We start from the raw sequence: 15,396 nt of genomic DNA on the forward strand, positions 1-15,396 counted from the left end.
CCTCTACCCATTAGTTTTTTCCCGGCCCATTCTTCTTGCACTAGCTACACTCTTCTCCCTTCTCCACCCTGAACCCTTGGTGAATCAGCTCAACCCTGCACTGTCCTCCCCTGGTGAATCTGTGTCCTGTTATTCCATCAAAGATCTTTCCCTGCCAACTCCAAGCACTGAGTGTTTTTTTTAAATCATCCATTTACTGCCTTTCCTCTTACTCATGTGCCACCAAACAAACTGGAGAAAATCATAAAGCTATGGGTCTGCTACACACCTATGTTACACAATCTCAGATGGGCCCTCACTGCAGCAAGGCAGTCCCTTTAACCCACCTTGTGGACATACAATTCTACTCAGCATCGCATATTTTCCAAACCTTTTCATTCCTCCTCAAACCTCCCATGGTGGGGCTTGTGGGAAGCAATGTGAATGTCAGGAAGAGGAGAAATAAGCAAATGGTATGGATGCCTTTGGGAGAGAGGGCTCACCAAAGTTGTACGAGGTTTAAAAGAGAAATAAGAATTGTGAAAGCAGAATTTATGGCCAGCATAGCAGTAATATTTAGCAGAATAGGAAAACTTGAATCCCAGTGGTAAGTCTCACCAAAGAAACAAAAGAGAGAAAAACTGATTGAGAATGCAAGAACACAGAATTGAAGGGCAATGTGGAAGAAGAGAAGCAAAAAATAATGATAGTAAAAGAAAGTAAATTCTCTGTACAAGCAAAATATATCTATCTCAAAGATAGGATTCATAGAAACAAGTTAAGAATTCTAGGTGTCCCAGAAGAATATGACAAATTAAAAAAATAGAACACCATAATGCAAGAAACAACACAAGAAAACTTCCCAGGACATCTGAGCACAGAAGACAGAGAACCAATTGAAATAATCAACAGAGAAAACTCCTGCAACAGAGAAAACTGCTACAAACCCCAAGATACATAGTGATTAATTTAAGCATTCCACAACAAACACCATGTTCTGCAATTGACCAGGAGAAAGTACTCTAAATATAAAGGAAAGGAAATCCCAATAACACAAGATTCCTTAGCACCCATCATAAGCCATAGGAAGAAATGGGATTATGCGTTCCAAAGAGCAAAGGAGCTCAAAATAGAGACCAAGGCAACCAACCTTCCCAAAAACTTGAGCCTACCAACAAATGAAAAAGATTGACAATTAAAGGAGGTTTTTGAAGCATTCCTAGAAAGAAAACCAGACTCAATGAAATTATATGCTTTTCAAATACCCTAGATAACAGAAACACAAGAATGGGAAATACAATATACAAATACAATAACCAAGGACGACAATAACAACAAAATGACAAGAAACCATTAAGAAATGTCTTTCTAAACGTATATGAGGAACAAGCAGAAGTCAGACAGACACAACAGTAGAGAGACAGACTTGAAACATGGCGGATCAAATGTCACAACACTTTATGAGTGAATCAATGTTCTTGTGGGACTAAATTGCAGAATGTGTTGCATGAAGAAGAGTAAGGAGGCTGAAGTCACTGGGTTGCAGAGTAGGAGGGTGAGTAAGGTGTAAGATGACTGGGAAGGTAGTAAGGCTGTAAAGGGCTTTGAAGGCCAAAGAGAGGATTTTGTGTTTGATGCCAGGAGAATAGGGAACCACTGGAGTTTATTAGTAGGGGGTGACATGATTGTGACTGGTATGGGCCCTAGAAAACCCCACCTGGGACTCTCCTTGAATTTTTCCACTAGGGGCAGCTAGGTGAAGCAGTGGATAGAGCACTGGCCCTGGATTCAGGAGGACCTGAGTTCAAATCCAGCCTCAGATACATAACACTTACTAGCTGTGTGACCCTGGGCAAGTCACTTAACCCTATTGCCTAGCAAAAAAAAAAAAATTTCCCACTAGATCTAGCCAAGTCTCTAGCCTGTAGCCTGAGGCTACAATCCACTCAACTGACCTTTCATTAAGGCTACACTCAGTCTCCCAATTCTGTTACCTCTGACCCACTCAGCCCTTCATTGTCTGTTACCTTTCCACCCTTGATACCATCTAGACCCCATCCTACCTTGGCCTCATGGTCTAGGTCCCTGGCATTCACTGACCCCCCTTCTCTCTTACCTCACAGTCACCCCAGCTTACTGGCTACTCCCATCCAGATTCTCCTTAGACCCCTTCTATCAATCACCTCAGCCTACTTGGCCACTCCTAGATCCCTCCCACAGTCTTCCTGTATATAAGATCCATTAAGGTGCTCAGATTCGATCTAGACCCCTTGTCAATACCAGCATCACAAATGTTCAGATTACTTAAAGTCTGGCCAATATGGCAAATCTGAAGGAAGGCTTGGGTCAAATTCATTTGGGAAGGACCTGTGTGTTGTGATTTTGGGGTCCCAGCACCTCTAAACCTCTAAGCCTCAACAAAATAGACCAGAGATGCTGCAGAGGTGAAATGGACCAGAGACGCAGCAAAGGTGAAATGGACCAGAGATGCTGCAGAGGTGAAACAGACCAGAGATGCTGCTGAGGTGAAACAGACCAGAGATGCTGCAGGGGGTGGTGGTATGAAATGGACCACAAGTGCAGCAAAGGTGAAATGGACCAGAGACGCAGCAGAGGTGAAATGGACCAGTGATGCAGCAGAGGTGAAATGGAGCAGAGGTGCTGCAGAGGTGAAATCAACCAGAGATGCTGCAGGGGTGAAATGAAGCAGAGATGTTGCCTCTGAAGTTCAGAACAAGTGATATAAAGAGGTGAGTGTGACCTAAAGCAACACCAGGAACATCCAGGCTAGCTCGAAGAGCAATAATTGGCATTGATGTAGCACTTTATAAATATTATCTCATTTGGTCCTTACAACCACCCTTTGAGTGAGGTGCTATTATTATCCTCATTTTATAGATGAGGAAATGGAGGAAAAATAGAGGTCAAATTACTTGTCCAGTGTCACACAGTAAGTGATTAAGCAACATTTGAACTCAGGTCTTCCTGACTCCTCTGGTGCAGCTAAGTGGGTCCACTGGACATGATGAGGATGGACTTTCCCACAAGGCCAAATCTCTGGCATTGGCCTGAGGCTATAATCCCATCAACTGGCCCTTTCATTGTGGCTACATCCAATCTCCCAATTCTGTTACCCTTGACCTAGCCTAGCCCTCTATTGTCTTACCTCCAGAATGGCCCCTTCCTACCCTTAATCTTATATAAGCTCCATTCTCCCTTGGCAGAGTGGTCTAGGTCCCTGGAGTTCTATTACCTCATAGACTGATTGGCCACTCTTAGATCCCTCCCATAGTCTTTCTGTGTATAAGGTCCATCTTGTCTCTGAATGGGATGTCCCAGTGAAGACTCCTCAGTATAATTAAGGTTTGGGATAAGACTGAGTGGGCTGGGGGGTCCTGTGAAGACTTCTTAGAAGAATAAATAGAAATTGTATCAAAACTCAAGGCAGGCATAGCAGCCTGACACTAAGTTTCGATTTACTAGAAATCACCTGAGTTACGGGAATCCAGCCCCAAGTACCCCGCCCCCCCTTTTATGCCATTGTTATCTCAGTAGTTAAAGTTTGCCAAGCCTGAAACCCTTGAAGCCCCCCTATATCTTGTTGTACCTGTTGCTATATTTCAGTCATGGTGACCTGGCTATACAGTACAGTGTCTAGCTTGACTGCACGTTTTTGGCAACACTTCAGTAAACTAAGGGGCTAAATATGGATATGTATATTGTTTCTTTGTTTTTCTGTTTCTGTGGAAGACTTTCACATTCAGACTGTGAGCCAAACATTGGCCAGTTGGTGGGAGGGGCGAATTTAGCCTTTAGGGCGATTTAATCTGGTTCTTTTGCTTCTGTAACTTGTCTCCCCTCATCAGATCATACTGGTGGAGGGACACCCGCATCTCAAGATTTGAAAATAAACCTTTCTGTTCCTACCTTGAGACATCTCTCAGTGTTTTTCAATTTGAGTTGCATCCCACACATCTCCATTAAGATGCTCAGATTCTTATAATCTAGCCACTAGCTCACTAATGTTCCGACTCCTTAAAAGTCTGCCCAGTGTGACAGATGTTCTAATAAGCCTTGTCTTTGGCTGAAAGAAGGCTTGGGTAGCAGGACCTGCGAGTTCTGATTCTGGGGTTCCAGCACCCCTAAACCTCAACAGAGCACTGGGTTTGGAATCAGGAAGACTCATCTTGAGTTCAAATATAGCCTCAGACACTTATTAGTTGTGTGACCCTAGGCAAGTCACTTAACCCTTTTTTTTTTAAATCTCAGCTCCTCATCTGTAAAATAAGCTGGAGAAGGAAATGGCAAACTACTCCAGTACCTTTGCCAAGACAACCCCAAACAGGGTCAACAAAGAGTCTGACCTGACTGAAAAACAGCAACAAAACTTTCTGGATCTCTGTTCAACAGTTCTGTATCACCTAATTTCCCCTGCATTTGAGGCAGCAAAGAACAGGACACTTCCTGTAGAGTCACCAATCCATATCCAGGGTCCTATCCTCCAAATCTTAACTCATATTAGAGATTTCTGAGCCACTGTTCCCCTTTTTCTGTGGGGCCAGGGTATATACTTGGACCTCCCCTTTGTCTGCAGAAAGCAAGCCATTTTCCAACATGCCACCCCTTAGGATATCTCCAAACTCTGGGCTTTAGATTAGGTTTGAATTCCCTCCCTCAGGCCACAGTCTGGCCAAATGTACAATTACGGAACTGAGGACTGCCCTCCAGTGGTCTCCTTTCCAAAGACACAATCAAAACCAAACATTCTTTCCCTATTCATACACAAACAACGCTTCACTGAAACTGGAAGGGACCCTCCTTCTTAGGCATTACCTCATTTTTCTTCATTTATCCTTTTCTATCACTTCAGTCTTCCTGAAGTCTAACCTCTCCCCTCTGGCTATTCAGGGTTAAAGTGAGTTCTAGTAGAACTTGGAAGAGGATTAAATTACCCAGCTGAAAGTAATAATAATAATAATAATAATAATAATAATAATAATAATAATGGAAGGAAATAAGCACATGTATAGCACCCACCACGTGCCAGGCACTGTGCTAAGCATTTTACAAATGATCTGCTCACAATATCCTACCTGAATGGTAGGTGTTATTATGATCCCCATTTTATAGTTGAGGAAACTGAGGCAGACAGAAGTTAGGTGACTTGCCAAAGGTTATACAGCTATTAAGTGTCCAAAGCTGAATTTGAACTCAAGCCTTCCTGACTCCAGGCCCAGCTCTCTCTGCAATGTGGTGCCCCCTGGCTGGCTACAGCAGAGCTGGTGGGCATAAAAGACAGATTACTGAAATGACATTCACAATCTTCCGGGTACAACATGCTTTTATCAGTCTCTTCTTGACGAATGGTCACAAAGGGTTTCACCAATAATTTCGGTGAGGGGTTCCTCATGGTAACCAATCACTCTCTCTAGGGACACCACCAAAATCACCTTCAGAAGCAAGGGAGAACAACTGGGGTCACTTTCCTATGCTCATTCCATCCTGGAGTCAGGAGGACCTGAATTCAAATCCAGCCTCAGACACTTACTAACTGTGTGACCCTGGGCAAGCCCCTTAACCTTATTTGCCTTAGTTTCCTCATCTGCAAAATGAGCTGGAGAAGGAAATGGCAAACTACTCCAGTATCTCTGCCAAGAAAATCCCTGATAATCATTTAAGATCAATTGAGCCCCAATAAGGGCCAAAAACCTGAATTAATCTTTTTCCCCTTGAGTGAACTAAAAACACCCCTTCCTGTGTCAGCAATTTCCAAGACCAGATGGAACTGACCAGCATTCTTCCTGTTTGTTATCACTAAGCCCAGGATGTCTGGGACCAGACACTCTCTTGGACAATGGGATTCTTCTTATCTTGGTCTATAATTTCAATGGACACTTTTACATTCTCCTATTTTATTGTATTTACAACCTATTCAATTAAGAAAATTCCTTTCCCATGCTATATGTTAAACAAACATATGGAGGCTGTATTTTTTGTAACACAGACATCCTGAGTTTGATCACTCTCAACTGTATAAAACTTCTCTCATTTTGCTTAATCTCTGAGTCAGAATCACATTCTGGCTTCCATGTTAACATGATTCGCTAGCTAACAGGGAATAAACTATATAATCATGTATCACCTAACTTGTTTGCCTTCTTTAACCAAACTTTCAGGTTAACACCCCAAATGTGGTCGTGGAGAGTCAGACTCAACACAACAGAAGCAACAGTGTTCCTGGGCGCTTAGCACGGTGCCTGGCACAGAGTATGTGTTCACTAAGTGCTTGTTGACTTTCAAGTAGCTCCAAGATCGGACTGGCTAAACAGCCAATCAGCTCCCTCCTTCCCCACCCCCAGTGGGGAGGCCCATACCTGCCCAGGGGAAAGGTACTTGAGACCCCAACCTTGGGCCCCTACTCAGGCTTATCTGACCAACCCAGTTTTACAAAAGAGGAAACGGAGGCTCCAGGCATTGAAATGACTCACCTGTGGTCACTCCGTGGTCAGGTTTGGAGGTGGGCTTTGGACTCCACTCTCTCTAGACTCCACCACAAAGCCAGCCCTCAAACCTCAGTAAAGAAGATTGAAAAGGGGACTTTGATTTACTTTCCACTCTGCCTTTGGCCTGCTAGCATTAGGTTCCCTTGGAAGAGAGTCACAGACTCAAAGTGCAAAGACCTGGGCTCAGGTGCTCCACTCCTGACTCACCTTGGGACCTCCCAATCTCCGAGGCTCGTTAAAGTAGGAACAACAATACCTGCTCAGATCTGACCTGGGAGAGCCTCCCCACGTCTCTGGCTTAGGGCCTCCTGTATCAGCATGTGAAAAGACAGGAATCTGACTAAAGCCCCAGGGATCTCCGGTTGGGGTCTCAAGAATGCATCTTCAGGGGAAGTTTAGGGTTTAAAACCTGGGAGCCCTGAACCCCAGAGCTGTTGGGATGTAATCGGGCATCATCAGATTTGCAATCTCACCTCCCGAGATGGAGAATGAGTATGAAGGCTCCTGGACTAGGAGGGTTGGTCTGAGGGCATTAGATAGTTGAGGGGGCCCTGGAGCTAAAGAGCTCCGTGCCTAGGGGAGGGAATTTCAGTCTGAGAAGGTCAAAGGCTTCCAGCCAAGACTCCAAAGTGAACTGAAGAGAATCTGAGAGAATGTAATTGGTGGTGGTATGGGGCCCAGGCTAGGATTCCCGACTTTTTTTTTTTAAGAACTGGAAAAAGCCTTTTTCTTTTTTAAAAAATTGGCTTTAAGCTAAAAGAGCAGGGTGGCCATCCTTGACAGCTGAGGACTCCAGCTTAGCCAGAAGCTCTAGGAAGTGGAGCAGCAGAGAGTCGATGTCCAAGTGAGCAGGAGATGCTGAGGACATGCCCAGCAGAAATGGCACAGGATATCACTGGAAGATCCTGAGTGCCCCGCCTTGCGGCAGGCAGGGATTAGCCCTGCTCTGGACACACGTTCTTCGTGTGCCAACCCCTCCATGTGTGTTCTTTATCTGCAGCCACTCTTGCTACAGACACCGTGAATGTTGTGAGAACATAACCCAGGTTTACAGGGGAAAAGATTTGTTGCTATATTTCTTATTATACCATTTCACTAAATGCCTTAATTATGAACTGTGTTCTCTGACTGACTGACTATTAAAGGTAAACACATTGGTGGGGGTTCCAGAAAGATGATTTTTTTTTTTTAAGGAGATGTGAATCTATGGAGTCCCTTGGACCTGAGGAAGCTGTTCTGGGCAGAGGGGACCAGCCCTTCTACAGGAGGGGGGACAGGTTTCCAGGCCCTACTGACACAATGCATGAATATTTGCATATTACACACACCTGTCTCTGAGGCCTCCCTCAGACTTCCTTATCACCTCATCTTCCCTCCTCCTTCCCAACTTCATGGAAATCTTCCCACTTTTGAGAATGTAAAGCCGTGGGGCACTCCTATCCTCTGCTTGGCTCCCTCCCTACTAGACTGAGAGGGGGCTGAGCCAGCAGGCAGACCGCACCAGACCACAGTGTATTTGAAGAGGAGAAAGGAGAGGGACATGCAACTTCAGCTCCCAGCCCGGTCCCCCAAGGCCAGGGCAGGAGCGATCAGGTCCAGGCCCTCACCTCAGCTGCTTCTGGCTCTGGCCTCAGGCAGATCAGATTCCCCTCCAGAGTGAGCACATGGAGTTTTTTGCAGAGACCCAGGTACCGAACCTGCTCTAGGTTCTCAATGTTGTTGCCCTCCAGGTCCAGAACCTCGAGCTGATCCAGCAGACAGATTTGGCTCAAGTCAGAAATATTGTTGTAGGACATGTAGAGCTCCTGGGGAGACAAAGGGGGCCATGAACATGGATACTGCCCCTTGCTGGGAGTGTGGGGGACAAAGCCCAGACTATGCCTCCAGGACTAGGCATTCCCTAAACATGCCAGCCAAATCCCCCCCAGCTCCTGGGGAGACAAAGGGGGCCGTGAGCCTGGATGCTGCCCCCTGGTGGGAGTATGGGGGACAGCCAGAGGGTCTGAGGAATTCCTGGAGAGGCCAAAGTGGCTGTGAGCCGGCATTCTGGTTCTGCTTGGGGATGGGGACGGGGAGAGAGCCCTAACAAGGAGCTGGGGCCCAGGGAGGGCCAATGAGGAAGCAGCCTTTGTATTTCCTGAGCACTGAGCTTTCCTACTGGATCCTGGAGCACCCCAGGGGTGGGAAGAAGGAGCCCCCTTAGCCCAGCAGCCCAGACACATGCCCTTCCCCAGCCCCTCAATCATCTGCTTGTCAGGGGCATGCAGGTGTGGAGCACACTTCCTAGATCCGGAGTAAAGAGCCAAAGTGGTGATGAGACTATCAGGGGACCCCTGCCCTGGCTGCTACCACCAGAAAAATGGGGAAAGGGGGAGCTGGGTTTTGAAGCAATACACTCCAAGGAGGTGGAGGGCCCATACCCCTTGGGGAGTTAACTTGGGCAGAAAGCTCTTCAGGAAGTCCCCACAGAGTCTTCAAGGACCCAAGAAGGAGGGGGAGGGGCCCACAATGCAGCTGCATCTGCCTTCTGGAGGCTGCACGGGCAGGGTGGGGGCCTCAGCTCGGGATTTCAGTGGGCTGGTCTTCCTGAAGTCCCAGCAAAATCCACTTTGGACTCCCGGGCAGATGGTGTTTCTACTGAGTAGAGTCCAGAGACACTATTAAGAAACAACTCCCGAATGCTTTTGTGCTAAGCTCTGAGGTCCAGGTGCAAAGGCAGAGATGGGAGCAACAGCAGCGGGGCCAGACTGAGGGCATGTCCTGGGTGGAGCCTGACCATCAGATGAGGCGGGTTCTCGGTGCCTCCTTTGGGAACTCTGGGCTGGCCTGGCCTGATTGCCCTGGGGACCCCTTAGACACCTCTTCAAGGTCATAACCCTGGGCAGCCCTCAGGATGCCAGGTGTACCCGTGGGCAGAGGCACAGCCCAAAAGCCAGTGCTGGGTCCATCCAGTCTAAGCCTCCCCAGCCAGCCCTTTGCCCCCTCCTGGCCTCACTTTCATCTCCTGGTCATTCTGACTTTCAAATCAGCCAGCCCTCTCCTTAAGAAGCTTTGCCATCTTGTCCCATCAGCAGCCGGGCCTGGCTGAATTGTGCCTTGGGAACGGTGCCACCTGGGTGGGGTTGCCACACATGAACATCCTCTAGTTGACACAGGGCTCTGGAGAGGGCAGCCCTTGGGGCTAGGTTACAGATTTATCAATCTGGCCCTCATTCACAGTCATTCTGCATTTAGAGCACTTAGGCTCTGGCTTGTGCCCCACTTAGAGTTCAGAGACAAAGAACCTTGGACAAAATCTTTTAGCTTTAAGGAGGATCAATTAAAAAAAAAAGGTCCTGGAATCAACTCTAACACTGCACTGCTCAGACCTCCTGTGTCATCTTCCATCTTTACAGAAACCGCCGGCTATGAACCCAACCTTCTGTCCTCTACTATCCAGTACTGACAAGACCCTCACCATTACTCCCCCATCAGTGATGTGGACACCAAACAACACAGTCACAGAGTAGAAAGAAGCAAGGAAGGGGGACAGCGGAGCACGGCCCACCTTCAAGAGCCAAGCAGAGACTGCATAGGCAGCTGAGGACCGCATGTGGGCTGTGGTGGTTGGTGGGGGCTGGGGCTTTCTTGGGGTAAGGATGAGAAGCACGGAAGTGGCAGGAGCCTTGTGCAGGGAGACAGGTCAGGGAGAAAGCAGAGCCCCTCAGCCCTATCTTGGCTGTTTTCTTCAACAAAGAGAATGCCTTTGTTTGCACTGGGAAGGTCAGAACAAAGAGGACAGAGAGGCAGAGAGATCACTAGTCCAGCAAATGACCTCCTCTGGAAGTGGCCTATGAGATGGCTGAAGCCCCATCAGGGATATCTGAAAGACTGTGGCCCAGGGAGAGACGGTGCCACTGGGCAGAAGGACATATGTGTGGACAACTTTATGCCTTGGATACCTGTCAAATCTTCAAATGACCAAGAGCTGGGAGGGATAGCACACATACCCCATGACCAAGTCCAAGTGCCAAAGATCTTGACCAGTAGGTCACTGGACCAACCCAAAGAAGATGGGGCTTTTCTGGATTGGATCCATGACTTTATCGGCACGGGGGCTCAGTAAGACATCTCACCCACCAATGCTGGAAAGGGTCTGCTCTGGGACTTAGAGGGGCACTGCACAGCCAGCGTGCCTCAGAGGTAGCACTTGAACTCAGTTCTCTTCTGTCTCTGGGTCTCTCTATCCACTGTGCTGTGAAATTTAAGATGAAAAATGGAAAACTGATGCTTGAGATCAACTTCCCCAATTCAAGGTGAGGGTGGGCAGATGGTGAGGTAGCATAGCATCTGAAGAGAGTCTGGGGGCTTTAAAAAGCAGACTTCCAGCTTGGGGTGAGGCCAAAGCTGAGAGCGGGAAGGCCTAACTTCTGGGGCCACAGAATCGATGCTGCCTCCATCCCCTGCCAGTCGGTTGTGAGTGGTAGTGGGCTCCCTCAAGAGGTCATGAGTTTCCCATCCCTGAAGGGCTTCAAGCAGAGGTTGGGGATGTTGAAGGAAGAGCTCTCATTAAGCTTTGGTAGAGACTGGAGGTCCAGCTCAAGTCCAGAATCCTAGCATCTCCTTACTGTACAGGGTCTCCAAAGCCTCTGAAGCTTCTGGTTCCATGGACTCTGGACCCCAGGGCAGAGCCACAGGCAGAAGGCAGCAGCAGCAGCAGCAGCAGCAGCAACAGCAACTTCAACCCCAGCCCAAGCACAGGGCAGGCTGCTTCTAGTGGCCCACCTAATGTCCTCTCCAAGCTCCCTCTCTTTCCTTGCTTTATTTTCAGTTCTTTAAAACATGCTGACACCTGGGTGTTTGACTCAGTGGACAGACCCTCCCAACCCCCAGGCCCCAGTAAAGGGACCATTCCCTGCTAAGAGCCAGATTACGGGCTGGGGGTGAGGGACTGTGTCCTTGAGCCGAGGCAGTCTGGGTGGCTGGAACCCCTGTACTCCTCACTCCTCCCCAGTTTGGCCCAGGCTCCCCCTGGACCTCTGGACCCCTCCTTTGCCGATCCTGGCAGCTGTTCCTTGACAGCCCAGCCCTTGGGCACATGCCTTATTTCCAGCCTTTGGCTATCCCAAGTTATGCTGTAGTGAAAGTCTTTTGTGCATGTAGGCTTCTCCTTATCCTCAGTAGCGTAGTCCCAATTCCTTTGGAGAATTCTCCCGACTTTAAACCCCAGGGAATCCCAAGGGTCCCCTTTGGTATGTGAGTAAAGCAGGAGGCCTGAAGGCTCCCAGGGCTGTCCAGAAGAGCCCTTGAACTTGTTTTCACAGCTGACCGCCTCCCCCCCCCCGCCGGGCCTGAAAAGAGACTTGGGGGCTGAGAGCCAAGGGGCTGAGGGCGTCCTGGGGAACCCTTGACCCTGAGAGGACCCAGGAGAGAACACACCCGGGCAGTGCTCCAGTTTCCTGGAGATGCCAGGGCTCCCGGGGGTCTACAGAAAGCAACCTACTTTCAGGGAGTGAAGGGAACTGATTCCATCCAAGTCTGCCAGCCCGCAACGAAGCATCCACAGAATCTGGAGGTGAGACAGGGAAGTGCCCAGGTCCCTTGGAAGAGATCAGAGAGGAGACTGTGGTGAGTGAGGGAAGGGCCTTCAGGAGGAAAAGACCAAAGATGCTCTGTCCCATTGAGAGCTACTGGCCTCCCCTAACAATGTTTGCTTCCGCAGCAAAGATGATAATGGACCCATTTTATAGCTGAGGGAAGAGAGATAAGCAGAGGTTAAGTGACTTGCCACAGTTAATAAGTGTCTGAGGCCGAATTTGAACTCGGGGTCATACTGAATCTGGGCCCAGAGTTCTGTTCCCTGTGCCACCAGCTACCCCTAGGAAGGGTCAGAGAAATGAAAGAAGAGGGGTGCCCCGCTATGCCCTGCTGGGAGACTCTCTTGGCTAACTTGCTGACAGCAGAGATTGCTCTTGTCTCTACAGGCCCGGGGAACCTCCCAGAACCCTCTCAGAGGGAAAGCTGTTGCCACTGTAGTGACTCCAGTGGGCCTCAGGATCTTGGAAAGGGAACATGGAGAGCCCGGCCAGAGGCGCAGGCAGTCCACAGTGAGGATGTTTTATCACAGCAGGGTAGGAGGATGGGGACGGAGTCTGAGTTGGAGCTTTGGATTTTTGGACCACAAAATAAAACACAGGCATGGCAGGCTTCTGGAAAGAGATGGGGGACCCCTAATGGGAATCGGAAGGAACCTCTGGTCTTCTGTACTATCGTACTGGGTGATCTCACCAGCTCACGTGGATTCAGTGGTCATCTCTACTAAGATGATTCTTACTTTGACCTCTCTTTCGACAGCCAGTCTCATATAGCCAACTGCTGATTAGACATCTTAAATCAGATGTCCCATAGGTGTCCAAAATGGAGCTCATTCTCTTCTCCCACCCAAGGCCTCCCTTCTTCCTACTGTGCCTTCTCTATTATTGTTGAGGACACCACCATCTTCCCGGGCTCAAACCCCGGGGTTTTGACCCCTCACTCTCTCTCAACCGTTGTAAGGTCTCATGTGCACTCTCTCTTCTCTCCTCTGATGGTGCCACCACTCACCACTTCACATCTAGACACTTGCTATAGCTGCTGCTTGGCTTCCATGGCTCAAGTCTCTCCCCATGCCAGTCCATCCACTCAGCTGCCAAAGTGATCTTCTTAAAGTACAAGGCTGACCACATCACCTTCCTCCTACCACTCAATCACCTCCAAGCTCAAATATCAAATCCTCTGCTTGGCTTTTAGAGCCCTTCATGACTGCCTGGCCCCTTCCTCATTTCTTACAGCATAATGGTATCTGTCCCTTCTGCAGACCATAGTTTATTCAGCCACTGCTCAATTGATAGGCATTTCTTGAGTTTTCAAGTTTTTGCCATCATAGAATGAACCATTATCTGTTTTATGGAAGAATTTGTTTTACTTGATTATGCATATTACAAGCAGTTTTTTCCCCTTGTCTCTGTCTTTTTTAATGGAATGGGAAATGAGAAAAAGAAAATAGACTTCTATTAGCTAAAAAACCGCTCTCCCTACATCCCAACACTCTATCGCATGGGTGGGTGGGAGAAATTCAAGGCAGACACTGCACTCTCCCTTGGAGGGGGATGGGCCACATTCCAAAGCTGCCTTCAAGGCATATCTAGCCAGCTAAGTAGCCACTTCTACTTATGGCTCTTTTAAAGGCCAGGATCACAGACCTGGGACACACACACTTGGCAGGTGTTAAGATGTGTTTCCATATGGGTCACTTCAATAGCTCTGAACTTCTGAAGAGAAAGAAGGCCCTCTTTAGGACAAGAATCTATCAACTTGGTAGTTAATTAGGGTAGCGCACATTTATAGGATGCTTTAAGATGGATGCTACACATGTGCTATCTCATTTAACCTGTCAAGATACATTGGAGGCACCCTGTTTCCCAGAGCTAAGGCCCAGGCAGCAGTCTGTGCCCTGAGCTTGGCATAACAATAATCCTTTGTACTCTGGATGCTTTCACCCTCTGGCAAAGTGTACTACTTTGACCAAGCACCAGGTGTTCACTGCCTCTATTTCCCAGGGAACTGAGAGCATCGTGCTTGACTTGCTCACAATCCTAGTTCTATGTAAGAGATAAGTGCTACACTCCTCTGTGAGACAATCAACTTGGAGACTGTTCTAGGACCCGGGAACACCTGTATTGTCCATTCGTGAGCCTGCCAAGGGAAATGGCTACTCAACACCTAGGAAGGATTATGTCATAGCCCAGCCCACTCATGGATAGAAGCACCACCTGTACCCCAACATGCTAAGCCCTTTTTCTCAGGAGGGGGGCTTCCTTGTTTGAGAGTTGTTTTTCTGACTCTGAAATGAATTATACCACTGCTTTGTGTCCCCACACACCTGCCTCTGGCCTGCTCAGTTCCACTCTGGCCATTCTCAGGTGAGAAACTTGTCCAATCTGGACTGTATTCAGAATTCTGTTCACAAACCCTTACAACAACACTGAGAGGGACAGACTGTTTTTATGTCCATTTTACAGATGAAGAAACTGAAGCTGGGAGAGATTTGACCCTGACTTGCCCAGAGTCAAGAAGCTAGGAAGCATGAGAGACTGAAGTGGAGCTCAGTCTTCCTGACTCCAGGGACTGACTCACACGGCTGCCCTGGCCAGCCAAAGTGGGTGTCATCCTAGGGCAGGTTCTAGAGGGTCTGCAAATGTGAGGTCAGAGGGGACTGTGGAGGAGTGCTTCCCTGAGCAAAAGCAGGAGAAAGGGGAGCCCAGCTGGAGCCGGCAGCTCCATGCTGTAGAGAATAGAATTGGTCATTTTTTGCTCTGTGTGTGTGTGTTCCTGATGAATTTGGATAAAAGAGAAATTCAGGACTGTGGTGGCCATCATAGTGTGGAAGGGACCATAGAGGTACATCATTGAGTCCAACCCCTTCATTTTACAGATGAGGAAACTGAGACCCAGAGAGGTCCTAGAATCAGTCAGTTAACTAATATTTCTCAGGCAACTACTTTGTGCCAGGCATGGTGCCAACTCCTGGCGATACAAAGAAAGACAAAAGCACCTCCCTGTTCTCAGGGAGCTCTCAGTCTAATGGCACAAATGATGCATAGGATAAAGTGGAGATAACAGAGGGAAGGCACCAGAAGTAAGGGAGATCAGAAGCTGAAAGCAATCTTTTTTTTTTTTTTTTTGGCTAGGCTATGGGGTTAAATGACTTGCCCAGAGTCACACAGCTAGTAAGTGTTATGTGTCTGAGGCCAGATTTGAACCCAGGTCCTCCTGAATCCAGGCCTGGTGCTCTATCCACTGCACTACCTAGCTGCCCTTGCTAAAAGCAATCTTAGAGGCCACGGAGTTCAATGCCTTCATTGGTTCAGATGAAGAAACTGAGTCACACTGAGGT

General features: G+C 48.2%; 1 protein-coding gene across 3 annotated transcripts in view; it reads right to left on the minus strand.

The window, feature by feature from the left end:
- Positions 1 to 15,396, minus strand: part of LRRC56 (leucine rich repeat containing 56) — a 63,834-nt gene that overhangs the window by 16,317 nt on the left and 32,121 nt on the right. For all 3 annotated transcript variants that reach the window (XM_078148227.1, XM_078148226.1, XM_020979421.2), the window contains exons 5-6: positions 11,965 to 12,061; positions 8,090 to 8,287 (exon numbers count right to left, since the gene is read on the minus strand). In XM_078148227.1, coding sequence (XP_078004353.1) covers positions 8,090 to 8,287; positions 11,965 to 12,061 — 295 coding nt within the window. The remainder of the gene's footprint in view (positions 1 to 8,089; positions 8,288 to 11,964; positions 12,062 to 15,396) is intronic.

Source organism: Phascolarctos cinereus, unplaced genomic scaffold (genome assembly GCF_003287225.1).
Source record: "Phascolarctos cinereus isolate Bilbo 61053 unplaced genomic scaffold, phaCin_HiC Scaffold_9;HRSCAF=440, whole genome shotgun sequence".
NCBI classification, from domain to species: Eukaryota; Metazoa; Chordata; class Mammalia; order Diprotodontia; family Phascolarctidae; genus Phascolarctos; species Phascolarctos cinereus.